The sequence below is a fragment of the Pseudophryne corroboree genome, chromosome 3 (assembly GCF_028390025.1).
Source record: "Pseudophryne corroboree isolate aPseCor3 chromosome 3, aPseCor3.hap2, whole genome shotgun sequence".
NCBI classification, from domain to species: Eukaryota; Metazoa; Chordata; class Amphibia; order Anura; family Myobatrachidae; genus Pseudophryne; species Pseudophryne corroboree.
This window is the reverse complement of record NC_086446.1, coordinates 285,483,412-285,507,141: the sequence shown is the minus strand read 5'-3', so window position 1 is coordinate 285,507,141 and position 23,730 is coordinate 285,483,412. Positions and strand designations below refer to the sequence as shown.

General features: G+C 44.2%; 1 protein-coding gene across 6 annotated transcripts in view; it reads left to right on the top strand.

Moving 5' to 3' along the window:
* Positions 1–23,730, top strand: part of COL20A1 (collagen type XX alpha 1 chain) — a 295,073-nt gene that overhangs the window by 8,307 nt on the left and 263,036 nt on the right. For all 6 annotated transcript variants that reach the window (XM_063959238.1, XM_063959233.1, XM_063959236.1 and 3 more), the window contains exons 3-4: positions 22,519–22,629; positions 22,701–22,844. In XM_063959238.1, coding sequence (XP_063815308.1) covers positions 22,519–22,629; positions 22,701–22,844 — 255 coding nt within the window. The remainder of the gene's footprint in view (positions 1–22,518; positions 22,630–22,700; positions 22,845–23,730) is intronic.

The following is a 23,730-nucleotide window of genomic DNA, read 5'->3' as shown; positions in this document are numbered from 1 at the left end:
AATGCTTCTAGAGAGACACCTCTCCGCAGCAGTTGTTAATTTTATGCCCTATAATAGTGCCCTAGTTAATTTTCTGAACCATAGCAGAGCCTTATTTAATGTTATGCCCCATAGTAGTGCCCTAGTTTCTTTATGAATCGCAGTAGTACTTAAGTTCACGCTATGTCACATTTCAGAGCTGCCAGTACACATTATGCTACACAGTACCCCCAATTCACGTTATTATATATAGTCCTCATTCATATTGTGCCTCATTACAGTGGCCCGGTTCATATTATATAACATTAAAATGCCCTCCAGTTCATTTTATACCACACTACAATGAGCAGGTCCATGGGATACCTAGATATAGTGCAGCCCCAAGGAAAAAGTTTGAAAGGACACCTACGTACCACCCAATGGCGAAAAAATGTATATAACATATGTAACTGTGACAGGGAAGGTGGGCCCTCTCAGCTCTGGGCCCCATAGCAGCTGCACTGCCTGCACCTATGGTAGCTACACCCTTGACTCGTGGCTGAAGGGGTGTGACTGGGTGGTAATGGATGTTCACATGTAGGCAGAGTGCGGGAGTGTCTGTTGAATTGCAGTTATGCAGGGTTGTGCTTACTCAGAGATTCATCTGTTTTTAGACAGACCTCTGCATCTGATGCAAGTGCTCACTAATTAGGATTATGGCTATGAAACCAAGTGTACAGACTGGGATGGTGCAGTCGTATACATGCATTCAACTCTGCATATGGACAAATGTATGCCTTATTCTCAATGCAAGCAATGCGATTGCAATTACGTCTGACCTGCATATTGGATTTTATGGATTTGGTCATAAGAGCACATTTTCATCATGTCAACACTCACTGTATATAACATTTAACATGTCAACACTGATGAAATGTTGACACATTCAGAATGTCTACACACTTGGATTTGGCAACATTTCATTTTAAAATGTCAGAATTACAGTTTCAAAGGAAGTTCATTGAGGATGAGTTAGGGCACTCTACAAATCTTGTTTATTTCCGTGCAACCTCTGGTCACCCGCTGTGCTACAATTAGACACAGGATAACTCTTTCCTGATACATTCTTAGGCTGTTTCTGAGGAACGACATTTGGACCTGTGAATGTCACACTGTCTGGGACCTCTGAGACTGGTTAGAAGTCCAGCTGTGAACAGCGTGTGTCTAAGTGGGAGATGGAGATGAGCTCTTTAATTGTTCTCCGCGGACAGGCTGTCCTTGTTCTGCAAAGGGGGATCTATGTTGTAAGTGGGCACAGAGCGGAAGTTCTCTCATGAGTGTTATTAACGGCACTTCCAGGCAATATTAAACAATTTAGCAAAGGGCAGATGTTAGTGAAGATTACCAGAGTAGAGTATATAGGGTAGAGTATATAGGAGATTAACTTGTCAAAATGGTAATGTATCTAACAGTATCTTTTATTTTTTATAATGTTCCATTCACAAATACAAATAAATGTTTATACTAGTGTGAATAAATGATGAAATTTCAGATGTCAAGCTACACAGTATAAGGATGTGACCCACAACCATATAATATAAATTCTATTTCCTTTATTATTCATTTACTGGAGATGTAATGGTTAAACCATGCAGAATGCTGTATTCTGCAATCTGCCAATGCCTTTATGTCATGCAAGGGTCTGTAGAAAACTCTCCTGTTCTGTCTCACATTAAGGGGTCTAACCTGCAGGGGAGCAAATGCTGATTGGATGAGCACAGGAGTTATTAACTCAGGAGGGAAAACCTGAGACAATGACAGGGGTCCCATAGGGGTAGGGAAAGGCAGTGCTGTATATGTATTTGGAACAACCTTGAAACGTTGTGCATGTGTCATTGCGAGGATGCTCATCTGACAACTCAATAAAGAACCACTAAACCTAAACTACAAGTTATTCATATAGACTAACTACAAATGACTTTCAGATGTTTTAAAGGCCCCATACCTTGATAACACTTGATGTTTTACATTTTACAGCAAAGCACAAAGTGCCAGTATTAGTACATAAGCATTATACTGTATTATAATTGTCTATCTGCATACCTAATGTAAATGATTATGGCGTTCCCTGCATACAAGGTCAGCATTACTGCTGGATCTCTTCACTGGTAATATTGTTGTAGTGTAAAGCTGTGTACACACCTATTTGATACCCGGCTGATTGGGTTAAACGCTCCCCGATCAGCCAAGCAAAAGGTCCCCAGTTTGACCTGCTGCCAGCCCCCTGCGAACTTTGTACACACTGTACTAAAATAGCTCAGTGTGTAGGAGCCTCTAAGGGATCAGGAGGTCAGGCCGAAAAATATTAAACAGTAAAAAATGCGACCTCCCGATCCTGGTGTTGCAGAAGTATTAAAAGCTGTTTATTGGCTAACGCTCTTGCAACGGTACAACATTCATAACTATAAATAGTTGTCCCTTTAACTCGATATCGGGTGATCGGGACACGGATTGTATAGGTGTGTACCCAGCTTAATGGATACATCTGTTCTCCACAAATGTGTGGTAGAACCATAAATTATAGAGCTAAATAGAGAAGCCTATATGACTCGAGTTCATTTATTACATAATTTTTTTAGTAAGAGAAAATATGTCTACATCATATAAGAAATTAAGAATGCGTATCTTGATTTATTCTCTTGGGAGTTCTGCTGCTTGTCTGTGCCCCTGGGAATAGAGAGCTTACAGTATATGAATATGGGAGAGAGTTCAGCAATTCCAACAGTTATTTCCTAATAATGATAAAAATCCAGTATAGCGTACCCAACATGTTCTGTTCCTTATTAATGGAAATGATTAGAACATATTAATAGGATTATTGTCAGGAAGCTTGCTGTGTATAGAAAAATACCTTCCCTCATGAACAAAACTATCTCAAATATTTCCCACCCTGACAAGTTCCAGATAGCTAGATAGACCTATTAATTTTTAATTTTATATGTCAATTTATGTAATTAAACTTGTGCTTTTACAATACGCCCTCAGAATTTTCCCTAATTTGACTGAAGTGGAATGAAAGAGTTAATCTCTTGTGGAAATGAAATATGTAGTAGTTATTTGGGGACAATGAATTCAGTCTGTTTGTGGAGATGGAAGGAAGAGGAGATGTCACACCCCCCAGGCTAAAATCATAATGGGAGCTCTGACTATTCATCTTCGCGCCCAATGGAGATAGAGGGAGCGCTTGTTTCCCAATATCCCTTTTCAGATCTTCTGTGAATTCTTCTGCACTTTGAAATGTAGTTTAGACCCTGGACCAGCAACATCCCACCACACTTCATATTCCTGGCTTGTCTTGAGCTGACCACGCTTAAAGCTGCTTAGCCACCTAGATATGATGAGACTGGGCATTCTCAGTTAGTGTGTCCATAGGCGCTGATAGAACTGAGACAGCTCAAACTGGTATTAAAATAAAATTGATATCAGTCTTCAAGGCTCTTCCAGCTGTGTGTCATCAGCCAGTAGTGAAATGTGCTCTATCATTTTACAGTCTGTGGCTCTTTCTGCTCTGATAGAGGTGGGAGACTGATTGGACCAGACATCTGTTACCTACATCCGACTTTTATTTCCTCTTTGATTTCTTTTCCCGCCAGTCTCTCTGGAATGGTCCTTTCTCTCCTCTTATTCAAAGTTCTTGTCTTCATGTATTGGTTTCAGGTACACCCATCACGCCTCTGTCTTTTCTCTGCTCTGATGCTGTCACAGGCCCTTATTTACACCTCAGTACACGGCAGCTGTCTGTAGGCGGCACAGTCCCAGCTGGAGAGAGGTCTGCATGTTAATGCATGAACAGAAAACAGTGCTAGAGAAACAGACTATGGTAAAGACCGTGTCCTGAACACTGATTTATACTGTGACTGAGGTAGCCATACTTAATAATCTGTGAACGTTATGGAAAATGCAGAAATGTTTCAAGTTACATAGTCCATCTAGGACGTCCTTTAATAAGTTCTAATTGCGTTGATCCCCAGGAAGCCTCTGTGTGATAGCTGCCAATGTAGCCTTATTGAAGGGGGGGAGTTGAAGTCCAAAGTAATCAATTAACTTCTAACTGTCATTTATATAGCACAGTATTTGAAATGATAGCAAAGTCGGGCACCCTTGTCCAATCCTTGGGAGATCAGACTCCATATCAGGCTGTGTATACAATCCTACTGCAGACCTGGTTACAGATTCTACATCCAGTTCATGCATAGACACCTGTTGGCAACTCTTCAGGCACCTCTGAAGAAACCACCAAAAGAGAAACGTGTCAGTGGGCATTGTGATGACACAAAGGGGGAACGTAAAATCGGAAGTAGGAAGTAGCGAACCTGGAAGTCAGCAGCTTCCTGTCCCACAGGGTTGGATAAGGACAAGTCACCCCAGTAGGAGAGGATCATCTGCCTTACAGGGTGGCACAAATTTTTATAGTGCCCATCAAGTTTACGCACAAATCTGAATTAGGCCCTTTGTCACAAAATGGTTTGTTAGACAATAATAGTTTCAACCTAATTTCAGTATATTCCATTCATTAAGCATTGTTCCTTCATTGTACATACTTTTGTGCTTGGTGCCAACAGTGACGTGCAGTGGGGTGGGGCAGAGCCATTCCTATCATACTTACGTATATTCCAGAGTTTTGACTAAATTATAGATACACACATATATATATATATATATATATATATATATATATATATAGAACCAAAGAAATCAGGTGGCACTCACAGACTTGTGGCTTGTAGTGAAAACAAACTTCACTCCGAAGAAATTTATTGTGAAACAGGTAATGTTTCGGGGACGTATCCCCTTCCTCAGACAGTTCAACAATGCAAAATACAGTGTATAAATACCATAAAATAATAACTATACCAGAACCATGTGATAAGACTGTGCAAGACATGCTCCCTCTAAGACATGATTAATTAGCAGGGACTGATTTTTTGTAAAGAACATTTTTCACACATTTCTAAAAAGATATCAACCTTAGTATATGGACTCACATGAGTATTAAATGACCTAGAGGAAGTTAATTAGTCCTAGGGACTCATTTAGTCCTCTGGGGGCTAGACAATCCAGGCGAAAAATCCACCTGGATTCTAGCTGTAACAATTTTTTCCCCCGGTCACCACCCCTTATGGACGCTGGAACGTGATCAATGGCCCTATATCTTAAGCTTGCCAACGTGTGGTGCTGTGTGGCAAAATGCCTGGCCACAGGTTGGTCACTAGTCCCTGATACTAGGGCTGCCCGTATGGCGGACCTATGTTGGGTAAGTCTAACCTTCAATTGGCATTCCGTTTTGCCCACATAATAGAGCCCACAAGGGCACACTATTATGTAGATCACGAATCGGGAAGTGCAGGTGAGTGGCCACCTAATTTTCAGTCGTTGGCCCGTATGGGGATGAGGAAAGGTTTCGCCCACTAAGAAAAATGAGCATGTCGTGCACCCCAGACATTTAAAACATCCGTTTTTCTTACTTAAAAAATGCTTGGGTTCACTCTTGGCGTCAAAGCCCGTGATGTCGGTCTTGACAACCAAGTCCTTCAAATTTTTCCCTCTCGCAAAGCTCGCCATGAGTCTGCTGTTTTGAAAACATTTTAAATCAGGGTCCGTGGTGACCATTTGCCACATGCCCCTGACTTGCTTAACCAGAGCGGGACTATTGGCATTATACTCAGTCACCCATGGAATGGTCTCCCTGGGCAGTGTTGTGTGGCGCTGCTTGGTGCGTTTCTGAAAATTATTCAGAGCTTTATCTCGTGCTTTTTTAAGTTCTGATAAAGCATATCCTCTCTCACTGAATTTCATTATCATCTCTTCTAGCTGCACCTCACGTGTGGTGGGATTGGTATTATTTCTGCAAACCCTAAGGAGTTGGGAATAGGGCAAACTGCGGATCATTGCTTTGGGGTGGGAGCTCTCTGCCCGGAGCACGGTATTGCGATCCGTGTTTTTTTTTATAAAGGGCTGTCTCAACCCGCCCCTCTACCAGCTGAATCCGAACATCCAGATAGCAGATGTCAGTTTTGCTCAATGTCCAAGTCAATTTAATAGGACCATTAGTGTTGTTATGTTTCAAAATGATCGATATTAATTTTTGTGTGTCATCATTCCACAGGATCAGGAGGTCGTCGATGTAGCGGAAATAAAGTAAATTTTTACTTGAAATATTCACGTCTACAAAGAACAAATCCCGCTCCACCTCCCACATAAAACAATTGGCAAACGATGGGGCCACCGGGGACCCCATCGAGCAGCCCGTTAGTTGTCTGTAAAATTTTCCATTAAACAAAAAGAAATTATGCGTCAGTGTGAAGGTGAGCAGCTCAATAAACAAATCGATATCAGGACCCGCATAGAGGCCATTGCCCGTGATCAGCCGTCTAACCGCCTCCAACCCAGCCTCATGGGGGATACATGTATAGAGGCTGGTCACGTCCAATGTTACCATGGTGGTTTCACTGGGAACTAGTCCCAACCCAGCTAATCTCTCTAACAACATGTTCGTATCCTTTAAATAAGAAAAAGTGGCTTGAATACATGGCTGCAGAAATGTGTCAAGAAACACAGCCACTGGCTCGCACAGAGACCCCCGGGCAGAGATGATGGGTCTCCCCGGTGGTCTCTGTGCGTCCTCGTGGATCTTAGGCAGGGTATAGAATAATGGCACCACCGGCCATTTGGTAGATAACTTGTCACAAATTACCTGTGATATTAACCCCTCGTCAACCGCTCGTTTCAATAACAAATCAAGCTTCTGTTTGAAGACCGGTGTGGGGTCATGATCAAGCTGACAATATGTCTTGCTATCACTAAGCAACCTATCACATTCTGCCACATATGAGGACGTGTCCTGAATGACTACTGAGCCGCCCTTATCGGCGGCCCTGATGATGATATCAGTCCTCTGTTGTAGATTTTTTAATGCTTGTCATTCATCACTGGACAAATTGTGCTTCACCGCTGGTGCTCTAATTCCCGTAGCGCCATCCATTAATCTATGAAAGGTTTTCAGGGTGGCATTGTTGGACTGTGGGTCGAATCTGGAGCGATTTCCCAGTTTAGAGATGCGGCTAGGTAGTGCTGGTTCAGTGTTCACCTTGGGATGTTTAAAGAAGTGTTCTTTAATTTTTAGTGAGCGTGCCAATTTAAATGATTCCACCTTCCATTTAAATGGATCCATGTAATTGGTGGGAATGAAAGTGAGTCCCTTACTGAGCAGTCGTTGTTCAGAGTCCTGAAGGATATATGAGTGTTAGGGTCTCCTGCTCTGTGCTGCCACGTCGTCATGGCAACCGGGAGACAAGTGCTAGTGGAGTAACCTGAGCGTAGCTGATACTCCGGTTCGGGTCTTTTGCTGTGCAGTGGTTACAGGCTCTGTACACGGCAGGGGATCCGGTGCTGGTTTTTGTGCTCACAGTCTGTGAGGTCTGAGTGGGGCGTGGACAGCACCTGCTATATAAACCCTCTTCTCAGGTTAGGCAGATGCTGCTGAATCTTTGTTGGTTAGTCAGTTCCTGAAAGCTAGCTAGTACTGTGTAAACTTTGTATTTGTTTGTTGCTTACTGCAAATAGGCCTTGGGATTTGGTATTACACTCTGCCAATCCAGACCTAGCAGTAAGACTGGAGTCAGTCGTTTAACCTGCTGGGGTTCTTTTGCTACTCTGTGAACCTAGCAAGTTTGCGGCTGTATTCTCAGACTTGCCTGCCAAAATCCTTTCTCACTGTGCAAGGTGTTCAGGTGTCAGTTTAGTGGCAGTAAGCTGAACCAGTGCACTGCAAGTGAAGACTAGGATTGTGGAGACTCTCCTTGTGTCTATTATTCCATCTCTGACCAAGGAGTTTACTGCCACACCCGTTGGTAACCCTTTAGGGTTTTGCTGTTGCCCTTAGCAACAGCATTTCGGGTTCTCTACGTATTGAATCACAACATCTCGCTTCTTTCCATCTGAGCATTCCTAATACTAGTGAGACACCCAGTTTCTTAGCCTTTGGGCTTCTCTGTTCACTTTGTGTTCATTTTGTTACCCTATCACCTTCTGTGTATGTAATGTCATATTCCCCAGTCTGTCTGTGAGTTCATTTGTTTTGCATCCCTCTCCGTTCAGACACCAGTACATTCCTGCTGGCACTGGTGTGCATAACAATGAGGACAGGTTAAAAATTAAGTGGCTCTATTCTTGGGTGGTCTTCCTACTGTTCTGCCTCATCATTTGGCCGTCCCGTCTTGTTTTGGTCTTCCCAGGGTAGAGGCCACAGCCCGGGTGTTTGCCGCTAAAGGGGTCACGGTATGTCTGGCTTCGGTACCCGTGGCTCCCATTTCATCATTATCGCTTGCAGAGGTGCTCGAAAAGCGGACCCGTTGTGGTCTTCTCAGGTTGCCGGCACCCCGGCCACGTCCACGGGTCTGATTACTCTGCCCAAGCCAGGTATAAACTCGGTGTTGGGCGTAGTCAGTGACCACCTTCCTGTGTTTTTCTTTCTTATATTTCACCAAGTTATTTTTATATTCGTCCAGTTGGGTCTGTAATTTGGATACCCAGTCTGTGGACTTGTCGGATGTCATGGTGGTCAGATGTTCCTTTTCAAATGCGCTGATCTTCTCTGTTGTTGATCTTAGCTCCCTCGTGGATTCCTCAATGACCAGCAACATGAGGTCCATGGAGCATTTATTGAGAATTGATATCCAGCGCTTGCAAAAGATGGTGTTGTATCGGCCAATAGTGGGTATATTATGAACCCTGAACCCCCGGGGTATTTGTTTTGCCCGGTAGTAATCAGATAAGGTGCGACTGTGGTAGAGAAAGTCCATTTCTCTTTTTTTCATTTTAAATAATTCACGATACGCGTCAGCACAAGAATCCACGTAATCTTCAGACAAAGCCCTGTCTTTATGTAAAATTTTCTCAGCGTCTATATCTGAGAAGCTGAGAGTCTCATAATTGTCACATTCTAGTAGGAATGATGTAAAATCTCCTTCACCTTCTGAAGTGGCCATCCTTTGTCTCTGTGACCGTCCAGGTGCTGCACCAGACCAAGTGTGTAATTGTGAGAATCACCGGCGTGCCAAAACCGTGCAAATAAAGTGCTTCAAGTGAATGAATAAAATCAATTTAAAACTCCGAGGGAGGAGGTCTTGTGGGAGGGTGCCATGGGCTGGTTCAACGAACTTATCCACCGCAGCAGAGCGTGGAGCCAAATATTTCCCAGAATTGCCCCGTCACTCCTCCAAAGCAACTGGCTGTGGTGCCCTTCCTTGTGGACCGGCAGGCCCACCAATGTAGAACCAAAGAAATCAGGTGGCACTCACAGACTTGTGGCTTGTAGTGAAAACAAACTTCACTCCGTGAAGAAATTTATTGTGAAACAGGTAACGTTTCGGGGACGTATCCCCTTCCTCAGACAGTTCAACAATGCAAAATACAGTGTATAAATACCATTAAATGACCCCACTTACCCCCACCATCACGACTCCCAGCTGCGTGGACCACGGCGTGTCTCGGCGTCTCCCGGCCCGCACTTCTGGCTTCGACGTCACCGCCCGACCGGAAGTGACACGTTCAGGCTTCGCCGGTCACCATGGCAACGCACTGGGAGCCCTGTGAATACAAACAAAACATGGCACAAATTTGTCAATATAAAAACACTGAACATATGTGAAAAAATGACACACTTCTCAACAGCGCTCACTTGGAGCTAGAGTGTCAATAAAAACGTGTATATAATAGTCAAACATAACACAAAAAGACATAGACATCTAAAATCCTAAATAATCGTTTAAAACCCACTTAACAGAACCAGTCTGGTGCAGATGAACCTGGTATATAAACTATGCTCACGTGTGACAAATATCACTGGGTAGTGAGTGCCACCTGATTTCTTTGGTTCTACATTGGTGGGCCTGCCGGTCCACAAGGAAGGGCACCACAGCCAGTTGCTTTGGAGGAGTGACGGGGCAATTCTGGGATGGATATATATATATATATATATATAACAACCAAAATGCTCCGGCACTCCAGAAATCCCGCAGGACCGACTTGCTCAGGTGCCCTCCCCTGGGGGGTCACCCCTGGATACACACAAAGACAAACGAGGCGGCACTCAGAGTCTTGTAAACAGTGTCAAACTTAATACAAGTTTGACACTGTTTACAAGACTCTGAGTGCCGCCTCGTTTGTCTTTGTGTGTATATATATATATATATATATATATATATATATATATATATATATAATGAAAAATACAACTAATATATTATAAATATCTTTGTATTATTTTAATCATTTTTATAGTCAAACTCTGGAGTAAAAAGTCTGTCAATTGAGGCTGTGCCTCCCCTGCCTATCTTTTCCACACATCTCTGATCAAAGCTCACCAAATTTCCAACAGTATACACTGCTGCATCTTTGTATAATGCACACATGTACCCTTTGGCTCATATATTGCATGTAAATCTGGCTTTGCTACTAGCCAGTGCCCCCTGAGCCATTTACCTCGCTGCACGTCCCTGGCCTCCAGGTGTGTTGGCTCTGAATTTAGAAATACATAAAAGTAATTTCTATTATCACGTAGCATAGGACCACCAGACTAGAAATGCCTTGCCATGGCTGGGGGCTTATCATAAGTATGTTAGCAAATGTAGGTACCTGAGATATCTGCATTGCTTTTATCCAGTGGCGTCATAAGGTGGTTGCCGGAGATGCTGGGCACGCCCCCGGAGTTACGAGTTTGAGATCCCTACGAGGCCACGCCCTCTATGCACATGACCACACCCCTCATACAAGGCCACACCCACTTTTCGCTGCGCAGGGAGATCCAGGGTGCGCACCGGATCTTGATGCTTTTATCATGTAGGATTTATGTCTTATTTGCTAGTCCATTGTGCTGTGCTGGGGGGAAATTTGTCTATTTTTCTAGTCCAGAATTTCTCCTCCATTATATGCCCCGGTGATGGGCCAATAAATTGCTTTGAGCATTTACCATTCTGTGTATCAGTGTTGTTCTATGTACCAGCCTGTCATTTAGAACAATATTGTACGCTTTGGTGAAGTTCAAATATATCACATCAAGTACACTTAGGGCCGCTGAGAGATCTGACGTGCTGGGGAGACGTAATCAAGGTGGGGAGTGGCTATGCCCTGGCCGGATGTTTTTGCATCTCGCTGTGTGTGCACGCGCATTGTGGCTGCTGTGCGTGCGCACACCTCACTGGAATTAGGCCTGTGATTGCTTCCACGACCAGGTCTGAATTAGGCCCTCTGTTCCTAGAGCGCAGAAACTCATAATTACACATCTGATGACAGAATTTATCCAGAATGACATGATGATTAATATATAACCTATACATGTCAGGTAACATGCTTCAGTGGTGCTGGACATGTGTCTCAGCAGCACTAGATACACACCATGGATTGAGTTAGAGATGTTCCTTGGGTGTAGCATATGCATCCAATTTAGGGGCTAATTCAGACCTCATCCGTGCTGTGCGTTTTCGCACAGTAGCGATCAGGTCTGAACTGCGCATGCGCCGGTGCATGCCAGACATCCGACGGCTGTCTCAGCCCTGGGATCGCCTCTGCCTGATTGACAGGCAGAGGCGTCGCTGGGCGGGCCGCGTTGGCTGCGTGACGTCACACGCAGCCGCTGTGACCCTCACAGCGATGGGTAGCTCCTTGCCAGCATGCAGGAGCTGCGCTGGCAGTGAGTTACTCTTCCAGTACAAAAGCATCGCCGCTGTGCGATGCTTTTGTACTTGTGCGTGGGAGTCGGGCCAGACATGTGGGGCGGGCTAGCCCTGTGCTGGGTTCCCCCCGCATGTCTGTGTGACTGATCGTAGATATGCTAAATTTAGCACATCTACGATCAGGTCTGAATTAAGCCCCTAGTTTCAGCCCCAATGTATTGAGTGAATAATGTATGAGATGTATATTGCTTGTTTTATTTGATGTAATAAATATGCAGAAAGTAATAGCATTACTATTTAAAAAAAATAAACATTTTGGCAGTTGATATGGCTCAGAAACTAGGCAGAAACTTTCTTCTCTATTAGCAACTCTCACTGCCTGGAAACAAGAAGAAATACTCTGATTTTGCAGCTAATTTAACTATCAGCTGACTGTTCTGTTAAAGAGACAAATCGCTGACTCAAGTTTCAGCATTCACTTAATGGCTCAGATCCTTTTCTTCTTGCTTTCTTGTAATTGAAATATTAGATGTACTGTTTGCAGAAGATTGATGGATTTCTTTCATAGCATCCAGGAGACATTTTTCTTTGTAAACAGGGGTTTCTACAATAGGAGTAAAAAAATGATATGTTCTGTAAAATGTGTATTATGGAGTTACTATACAGGGCAGTTTCTAAACTGTCCAGTGCAGGCCGCCAAAATGCCCCCCACGTCAAAAAAAAAAGAAGAAGGGGGGGGGGGGGGCGGTCTGGTGCACCAGCTCGAATGTTGCATACTGTATTTTCAAAATGTTTATGTATACCTATTCTGCAATGTATTTGGGCAGTTATTCTGGACCATCTAGATAATATATATATATGCATATATATAATTATGTATCACTGGTGTGTGTGTGTGTGTGTATATAATAAACATATGTCACTAAATACACTATCACATACAAACACATACATTGCCCACACATGCCTAAAACACTACACGCATAGGCTATTGTACGTACAGTACATACATACACCACACACAGGCTATGGTACATACAAACATACTCATACTGTACATACCATGGGCCAAGAGGAGGAGACGGCGGCCAAGGCACTGCATATTGATTGTGAGGTGCAGAGGGAGCTGCTTTGGCTGAGACGGCTCATGCGTTGCAGCTCCCACGCTCCTCCTAATGCAAAGACTGAGTTCTGCTGATCAAAGCTTCCGGAAGCTGCAATGCAATTGCGGTAGCGGTTAGGGTAGCCACCTCATCCCTTTAATTCTGGACACATATTAATTACACAGGTCCTGTGACTGATTAAAACCAGGTAAAATGGAGTCTTGAAATCAGCCAGCCACAGAACCTGTGTAATTAATGTGTCCAGAATTAAAGGGATGAGGTGGCAATCCTAGTTGTGGTTAGTGTTGAGATAGAGACACAACTGTCAACGTCTCAGAAGAAAGTATTTGGACCATCGGGGGGTTTCTGAGTACTCAGAACCCCTGCGTTCACACCTGATGTTTACACAAGCGTAGGAGTCCTAGAGAATGGAAAATACCTACTGTAGACTGCACAGCATTACACCCATACACTGTGTACTGCACAGCATTACACCCAAATTTTATAAGCGCCTTAAATCCTATTAGAGCAAGAACGCTATATAAATAAAATTATTATTATACCATGACAAGTGTGTACTCTGTTGTACAGGTCAGATTTACCTCCTCCTTCAGCGGCACCTCTTCCCTATTCCCAGCAGAGCCGCAAGGTTTTCCCAGGCAGACACAAAGAAAGGCAGTTTATTCCATAATCCGAAAAAGGAAATGGTTACAGTACAGTACAGTAAGGAAAAAATTGATTCAAGTATCTTAAACACACAAATAAAATCACAGACACAATACACACTTTAAGATCATCACACAAATGGCAATATAACTAAATTTGAGCTTATTACTATTTTATAATATAAATAAAACTATGAAGACAATATAAAAGTCCCAGATAACTTTGGTGTACTTTGGTCATCCTCCTTTAGCCATGAACTGCAGCTCTGTATATTAAAGCTGTTTCAAACAGACTGGAGCTGCTTCCCGTGGAATACGCTGTGTAGGTATAGCATACAGATGTGTCCTCATACATCTTGCCTCAATACGCCATGCTGCGGGAGATGACTGGCATGAGTGAGCTGACAGATCACATGCAACTCCATTAGCATCGGGTGTCTTTTGTTTGCAGAAAATGCTTCTCATTCGCATCGTAATGCATATAGTACGCACAAGCAGATTATGCTGATTAAAATTATATGCACTATGACTATATTCCGTGTGCACCTGCGCCTGTATCTGCATATGAGATTATACGTTACGGTGTTTACTAGTAAAACTCTGTAGCACAGCATTTTGTATGCAGATACAGCCACAGATGCACACAGAATACAGGGATGCCACATATAATTTTAAGCAGTTTAAGAAGCTTGTGCATCCGATTTGCGAAAAAAAGCATTTTAATGGAAAAAGTCACACAAAATAACACTTGTTGCTACCAAGTTACACCACAGCATGGAGTGACTAAAAGGTCTGTTTAATGTACCAGGAGACTAGATGTATGTGGTCACATCTGTATAAAGGATAATGGGGGTTATTCAAAGTTGATCGCAGGTTTTGCTAGCAAAAACTGTGATTGTTCCATTCACATACTGGTGGCTGCCCAGCACAGGGCAAGGCTGTCCATCATGTGTGGTGCCCCAATTCAATTGTTTCGCATGAAACGCAGGCGACGTTGCCAGCCCTGAAAATGGCCATGACACGCCTGTTTCCTGATTCCCCCCCCCCCACCCCCCACCCGATGCTACGTCAACCCATCATCGTTAAAGTGTGTACCTAGCCTTACTAGTGACAGTCATTGCTCATTTGGAAACTCAAACAGTATCTGGAAGATATTCCTGCAACGTTCGGAAACCATACAAGTGATATATTGCATATACCCTTCTGTAGATTATAAGGCTCCTCTGTGACCAGACACAGTATTAACACAAGGCTGCAGGCCAAGTGCTTTAATACATATCTCAGAATTTCGTGGTGTTATATCTGTAATCATTTCCAATAAAGATGTGCATTATTTATAATACACCTGTGTTCATAATTAACATTGAACTGATAATGTCATAATTGCCCATTATATGTGATTATATAATGTTGCTGTTATTACATATATTATTTACAGGCATTTCTACTTATATTAGCATCACTTGTGTATTTTTATTATTATTGTTATAAACTGAACTCCACTGAAATCCATTGGACAAGGTTTCAGTGAACAACAGATTTTCCATGCAACCATGCAATATCATTAAGGAGGGTACACACAGAGCGACGTTTACTTAATTTCTAAGCAATCTGACTAGATAGCTTAGAAATGAAGATCACATCGCTCTGTGTGTAGGGGTGCCGGCGATAGCCGCGCATCGCTATCGCCGGTGCTAGATTGACCTGCATGCAGCAAGCACAATCTAGCAGGTCGCTCATTTCACCACTGCCCCCCCCCCCCCCTTCGCTCAGCACACATTTCCCTCCACATCTCCCGCCTGTACGGCCTTTAAGACTTAGATTTTAACTTTAATTTCCAGAGATCACAGCCTAGAGGGGACATTGTTTTAGGCCTTATGTCAATCATTGATCGTTAACAACTACTGATGGCTAGCATTGATGGTCAATGGTTTTTCCATCAATGACAGAGGTCCAGTGTTTCTCCACCAGTGATGGCAGAGATCTAATGGTGATACAGCAATGTTTTGGGTGTTTTTTTTTCCCATGGTGCTTAGGCTGGGCACCCATCACACTCCACCCTCATTTTTTGATTGGCCGATCGTGGTCACGTGTCCCACAGGATCGATGCCCAGCAATGGTTCATACCATCAATGGTTTTCCGTGGCTAGTTTCTTGACGTTATTCTAAGGTTGTGATAGCACCAGTGATGGTGAACCATTGAATGGCCATCCCAACTCAATGGGGAAGGAAGCAACTTTGTCACGATTTTGTGATATTATCAACGTATGAGGGATCCAGTGATGCAGAGGCAGAATACCCGAGCCCCAAAGCCAAACAGACAGGGGACCAGTGCTGCCACTTTAGCCTCCCTGGCTCTCACTCTGCTCTGAAAAGAGGAGGTATCATCACAGCATGTGCCCCTGAAGCCTGCAATCACCAAGTTTGGGCCACCCAGAAGATGACTCCACCCAGCTCTTTTCAGAACAGAGCAGATACCCTTGACAATCGATTGCCTGCTGGAGATGTGGGGGCTAAGTTTAGGCAGCATTGCAAGCAATACCAGGAAGGAACTAGCCCACTCTGCCACACCCCCTGCACATATGGTAGTACATTGAAGTAGTGTAACTGTAATGTCTTTTACAATAGGACAATTATAGGAATGGATTCTACACATGGACATTCTGGATAAAAAAAAAAAAGAACCACAGTGTTTTAATTTTTGGTTTGCCCTGTACACAGAAATAGTCAGGACAGGGTGGGGTGGAGGGTGTTGCGAAAATGTGTTATACATTAAATGTTTTGCACTCTTTGCAAGGATAGGTGGGTACTTCTGTGCTGCAGAATTTCTGTTTGACGCTGAGAAGCATGTCTCTTTCGGTCCTCAAAGAGGAGATGTTCTTTCTCCAGGCTAACCTCCTTTCTTCTCACAATGGGCCTAATTCAGACCTGATTGCTCGCTAGCTGTTTTTTGAAGTCCTGCGTTCACATAGTCACCACCCACCGCAGAGTATATTTTAGCTGAGCAAGTGTGCGATCGCATGTGCATCCGAGCGGTACAAAAACATTTTGTGCAGTTTCTGAGTAGCCCAGGACTTACTCAGCCGCTGCGATCACTTCAGCCTGTCCGGGACTGGAATTGACATCAGACACCCACCATGCAAACGCTTGGGAACGCCTACGTTTTTCCAACCACTCCCAGAAAATGGTCAGTTGACACCCACAAACGCCATCTTCCTGTCAATCACCTTGCGATCACCCATGCAAATGGATTCTTCACACAAACTCATCGCAGGGCAATGAACTGCTTTTGTACCCGTGCGACGCGCCTGCGCATTGCAATGCATACACATGCACAGTTATGACCTGATCACAGCGTTGCAAAAAACGCTAGCGAGCGATCAGGTCTGAATTACCCCCAATGTGGCCACTTTTACGTGCAGCACTGTCAGGACCAAGTGAAGATTTTCTCCTAGACATTGTGAAATCTCAACAAAAACGAACCAGTGAAAAAAATAATTTAACAATACTTTAGACACAATGCTCCTATCAGAGCCGCTAACTAGATGGGCAATATCAGGACACTATTCCTTTCAGAGATTACAGATGAAACATAAGGAGGTGCATTCGGGGTTGAGCAAATGGAAGCAGGATATCCCATCTTAAGCTTGTGAAATTCTGTTGAAAAATTTTCTCGAATTTTTATTTCCAGCGATCCAGTATCAAGAACTGTTCTTGAACATCTTTTCTAAGGTACACTTCTCCCCCCAATGCCAGTTTCTGGCAGGAATGTCCTTTTCGGCCTCTTGTCCTCGCTTTCAATCCAGTGTGACAGATTTATATAATTACTTTTGGAACTGCCCTTTCCTTAGGGTATTCTGGTAGCAGGTTAGGAAATATGCCCTGGAACACTTAGTGAAATACAATTTACTGATGTTTGGGTGAAATTTGGAATCCTGACAGAAGGTCATCGAGTGGCAAAAGGTTGTAGGAGGCTGATCATAGAGGCTCATTCAGATTGGATTGCTACAGTGACAGCGATCGCAGTCTGAAGTCCTTTGGGGATTGCGCGGGCAGACAGTGCGTGCACACCCCGTGAAACCCAGTGAGATGTGAAAGCATCTCAGGGCTGCGATCACCTCTGCCTGATTGACAGGCAGAGGCAGTCACGAGGCGTGCCAGTGGCCTTATAACGCCGTTGGTGGTGCGTGGTCCGGACAACGCAGGCGTGTCCGGACTAATGCTGGGGCGGGCCATGGCGGCTGCGTGTGACATCACGCAGCCACCATGGCCCGCACCAGCAGTAGTCCGGACACACCTGTGTTGCAAACTGGGACGCGGCGGGTAGCTGCCTCCAGCGCAGCTAGGCTGCGCAGGCAGGGAGCTACTCGCCAGGTGTAAAAGCATCACTGCTGTTCGATGCTTTTGCACCCGTGTGGGGGGGAGTGGGGAAGGGCCTGACATGCGGGGTGGACTAGCCCTGTGCTGGGCGTCCCCCCGTATGTCAGAGAAACTGATCGTAGATGTGCTAAATTTAACACATCTACGATCAGTCTTGTATGATGCTAACTGTCCTGTGACAGATATTTGAATTGTCTTCAATATGTGAGAGTCGGACATCATATTTTTATTAGACTGTATAAATCAAGGCCGGCTCCAGGCCTACTAGCGCCACGAGTGAGAAAGTTTTGAAGCACCCCCCCCCCCCCATGCGCGCGCTGAAGATGTGAGCGCACCAGGAAAAGTGGGCGTGGCCTCACAACTTTATATAATCAAACTGTGAATAAATCTATCTTCACACCCTCTCTACACACAATTAGCACACAACGCCCATAGTAATGTTCCTTACACATAATGTCTCCATTATAGTGTCGGATACACATAATGACCCCAGTAGTGCAGTGCCAGATACACATACGCCCCCAGTAGTGGCAAATACATACACCCCCCAGTAGTGCCAGATACACATTATATGCCCCCAGCAGTGCCAGATACACATATGCCCCGAGTAGTGCAGTGCAAGTTACACATATGCCCCCAGCAGTGCCAGATACACATATGCCCCCAGCAGAGCAGTGCCAGATACACATTATATGCCCCCACAGTGCCAGATACACATTATATGCCCCCACAGTACCAGATACACATTATATGCCCCCACAGTACCAGATACACATAATATGCCCCCACAGTAACGGATACACATAATATGCCCCCACATTGTCAGATACTCATTATATGCCCTCAGCAGTGCAGTGCCAGATACACATAATATGCCCAAACAGTGTCAGATACACTGTTTAATATGCCCCCAGTGTCAGATATACATAACATTCCCCCACAGTGTCAGATACACGTATCCCCACAGTGCCAGATACACATAATATGCAACCACAGTGCCAGGTACACGTGCCTCCCTCAGTGCCAGGTACACTTGCCCTTAGGAGTCGGCACCCAGCGTTGCCGCTTCTAAGGAACGTGCCTGGAGCCGGCCGTGGTATAACTGATGGAACTGATAGTCCAGAGCATTAAATATGGTAAAAAAAAGGGGCAGACTAGATGGGTCAAGTGGTTCTTATCTGCCATCAAATTCTATTAAGTACAGTGTGTCTGATATCTGTTGTTGGTATAACACTTGGACATTATAAACATTATTGTAAACTCATGTAGTGATCTGTAATGTCTGTTTATTGCAAATGAGTATTGTAATGTTTATTTTCTTGGTCTTTCAATAAAAACATTTATAAAAAAATAATAAAATGTATAGCTCTTTGACCTACATTTATAGATGGTAGCACAAATAAGCACTAATTAACTATGCTTACCTACACATAAGTCTATCACCGTACACATGTGCCGCAATGTTTTGATTGGTCGGTATTGCTTTGGATTGGCCAAGAGCAGCCCCCTGATGATCAATCGTGGTGATACTTAACTTAAAACCTGCCTGGGAAAATGACCTGTACAATGGTGAAAACCGCATAGCAATCGATTTAGTGGCTTTGGAGTTTATCACAATCAGACAATCAAATAAACATTCTCATTGAATGGATGGATGGTCTGATGATACAGAGCCATTACACTCAAAACATAAACAGTACAATATATTTTGATGGCTCTAAAAGGACATATTGCACAGATGCCATACTGGAGTGTGTATGGTGAAGTTCAAAAATGTCCTATGTAGCACTTGACTTAAAGTAGGGGTGGACTGAGGGCCCGATACAGCACTAGAAGCTAATGCAAATGCCCATGCAGAGTCCTGATTATTGGGAATGTGCGCAAGCGCAGGACCCTCTCTGCGCATATGCAGTACAGGTTCTGAGTGAGCATACGCAGTCCACCTTCTGCATCTCCCTGATTGACAGGCATAGGCATTCGGGGGGCGGCCGGCATTTCCGGAAGCAGGGGTGTGCCGTTCCCATTTTCCGGGAGTGGCATGGCCGGGGTCTGCATCTCTGGACACATACTTACTGACCTTGCAAGGCGCCCTGTGATGGCCAGCCTGAGTAAGCTGAGGCTTACTAATACCCCTTTTCCACTAGCTAAAAAAACACAGGTAAATGCAAGGGGGCACGCATTTACCTGTGTTTTTTTGCTAGTGGTAAAGGGTCCCTCTGCAAAAACCCGGATCAAGTGACCCGGGAATCCTACACGGGTAGCTACCTGGGTAGGACACGGGAATGATCCAGGTAGGGTTGTAGTGTAAATGGAAGCCATGTCGATGCGACACGGCACCCTTTTACACTGTATGGAAGGGCAGCGCTGGGAGATCATGTGATCTCCCAGCGCCGCCCCTTCCGCGTCACCAGAGCATCACCAACCCGGCAATATGCCTGGTTGGGTGAGTGCAGTGGGAAAGGGGGCTCTGATGCGGGTCGCAGCTGAGTAGCTCCAGTGTCAGGCTCCCGGCTGCGACCCGCATCAATAGTGGAAAAGGGGTATCAGCTGGCTATCTGTGGAAAACATTGTGACCGTCCGTCGCAGCACTGGGATCGCAAGTACAGCTTGGAGTTGTCTCACACCTCCTTCTGCATTTGCATTTTCAGTGGATGGATTTGCGCTTTGCAAATCCATCTACTGCTGAATCACCCCCTGAGTTCTATGAAATAGCTGTGTATATTCCTGTCCTTTCTCACTCAACTATATGTGTAATAGCGCTCCATAACCATGCACTTATGCAGTAATTATGATACTAGTACAGAGATATTCATGTTATCTTCTTTCACCAGTACTGATTGTGGATGTTTGCATATACACAGACAGCTGTTCTCAGGCCCATTAATTCTGCATTACAATGAAGATGTCTAGAGACCTGCATTCTCTGAATTCGCCACTAGGTGTCACAATGACCTCAACCTCATTTTTATGCAGAAGAAATGTTTCTATTGAATGATTGATTAGTGGGAGTAAAAGGATATATTGTTTGAGGGACTTGAAGTTTCTTTTCTTTTCTTTTTAACTAACAGCAATCAATCATATTAGCTTTTATTAGTCCAATAGCGGCTATATTTAATTTAAATGTAAAATCTGATTAGTTTCTATGGGCAAACCCTTGTAAATATTCTGTATTGGAGTGAATTCTAGGACTTGTATTTCCACAAAAAATGTTTTGCTACAGGTTGCCTTAGCATGTGCAATAAGTTTTGTGGACAGTGTTGGGCTAGTTGAGACACCCTTTGATGCACACCTCCACCCCCTCAGTTAGCAGGCGGGAGGAATATTCTTTCTTCCTATACTGGAAGTGTGTCATATAGCTGTGACAGCACGGCAAAGCACCCACCACACTTCCAGCTTAACACTGAGATGGAAGTGCAGCATCCAAATGCTAAGAAACTGCTGGCTACTTCTCATTCATGTGTAAAGCCAGTGCTTTGTGTGGGGGTGCTAAAATGGAATTAAAAACACTAGAAGTTATACAATATGGGTCTAATTCCGCTTCAGCCGCAAATGTGCAAAAATCGCTAAGAAGTGGTTTCTGCACATCAGCGCATGCGCGAGTTCTTAAACTGCGTTCTCTTCAGAACACAGTTTAAGACCTGGATGGGGGCAGGAATGTGGCATGTATGGTGCATTTTGTGGGCGTTTATGCCACATTTTAGGGGCGTGGTCCAGAAAAGGGAGGCGTGTCCGTACCATTGAAAGGACGGGCCGCGGCAGCTACGTGATGTCAACATGCAGCCGCTGCGACCCAAAATATGTCAGTCTTCCAACTGCCTACGCTGATAGGTGGCGTAGGCATGGGGCTACCTTAATTATACAAGTGCATCGCTGTATAGTGATGTGCTCGCATGTTAGTGTGGGTGCAGGACCCAGCATGCGGGGCGGCCTTGCCTTGTGCTGGGTGGCACTCCCCGCATGTTAAAGAAAAGAGTTGTAGTTTTGCAATTTTTTTGCAAAACTACAACTGAAGCTGAATTAGGCCCTATGTCACCCATTTAGTGTTTTAGCAATTGGAACAGAAGACAGCCACCTAGGTGAACCTAATGGTCATGGGAGACTTACGTCTGCTCTGTTCATGTGATCCATTGTATTTTGCATGACTGTTTATGTGATCCATTGTATTTTGCATGACAAATTACTATAAAATATACTAAAATGTACATCCTGTTTCTAGCATTATTTAGATTAGCCCAGTTTGGGTTATAGTAGGCATATTAGTGACGTGCAGTGAGGTGAGGCAGAGCCTTTCCTGTCATACGATCGTATACGCTAGAGTTCGGACTATGTAAAGTACAGTATGATAGAATATATGAGAAATATCTTCTTTGTAATAATTTTTTATTTTTTATAGTCAAAACTCTGGAGTAAAAAGTCTATGGCAGGTGAGGCAGTGCCTCACCTGTGTATCCTGTCCACACATCTCTGAGCAAAACTTACCAAATTTCCAGCAGTATATACTGCTGCACCTGTGTATAATGCCCACATGTACCCTTGGGCTCATATATTGTGGGTAAATCTGGCTCTGGTACTAGCCAGTGCCTCGTGAGACATTTACCTCACTGCAAGTCTCTGATGCTCATGTCCCTAAATTTCATCATTTTGTACATAAAAAGTGACTATTTGTCATCCAATGTGCAGGCTCCGGACGAATAAGGCTGGCAGTTCTGGCTGAGGACAGGCTCCAGATGAAATGGAAGGAGACAGAGGGACTTAGCAATGGTTATAAAGTTCTAGTAAAGCCAATGACAGGTAAGGATGAGGAGGACGCTGGGAATTTTCCCTAAATCGGTACTCACCAAAAGACCCTTTTATCATTTTAGGTGACTCTGAGCAGGAGGTAATGCTGAAAACCAAAACTCCCAAAGTGACAGTAGGAGGTCTGGACCCTGGGAAGGAATACATTCTCCAAATACATGTGATCCAGGGAGACCAAGACACTCTGATAGCCAAGAAGAGGTTTATCAGTGAGTAGGTTGTACCGAATTAGGGACCTCAAACTCCTGGAGCTAAAAGCTATGATACACTAATTCAGTTGGTTCTGTGGGACAGGTTTCTTTCACCAAATCTATGATTTTATTAAACTAAAAAAATAAAACAAAAACTAATAGCCATTCCCTTTCCGGGTCCCTTCTGTGCTTTTTTGTTGTTGCTGTGTACGAGTGTGGTTTACTAAGTAAAGAAAATAAGATCTCTCACTTGTGTAATGTTTTCTATTTTTGTTCTAATTCCCCACCAGGCCAGAGCAGGTAGACCACTGCTTCCCCTTTGGCCATTAGACTGCACCTCATATCAGTCATACTGTCCCAACATCAGTTGTCAGATGACGGGGCTGGCGGAAACATGGTCACACACTGAGGTGCATAGTGTCATCAGATTTCTGCATCTAAAGGGCACATTAGCAGCTAAAATTCATCACCAGTTTGTTGAGGTGTACGGTAATGACGTTTTATCACGGAAACAGGGATTGGTGCACTGCCTTTAATAACGGCAGGAATGACTTGGTCTCCCGGATTGCTACCCATCTTTAATGTCTGTCCTGTTGTTCTCAAAGGCAATGCACCAAACCCAAACCTATTTTCATGATATAATACTATTAATGTACATCTCGACAAATTTGGCTCCTGCACAGTGTAGGAGCCGGCACTGCAGACTGACTGTTTCCAAGTGCAGCCCAGCATTTCTGGGACCCCAGGAGTGATAAAAATGGTGGTCAAGCCGCAAGGCCACTCCCTTTTCCAATGAGGCAACACCCCTTTGAGCAGCACACTGATGAGATATTTCACCCAGACTGGGTGTCACCAAGGTTAGTGATGCCCCTGATACTACGCACCTCAAGGTTTGACCATGTTT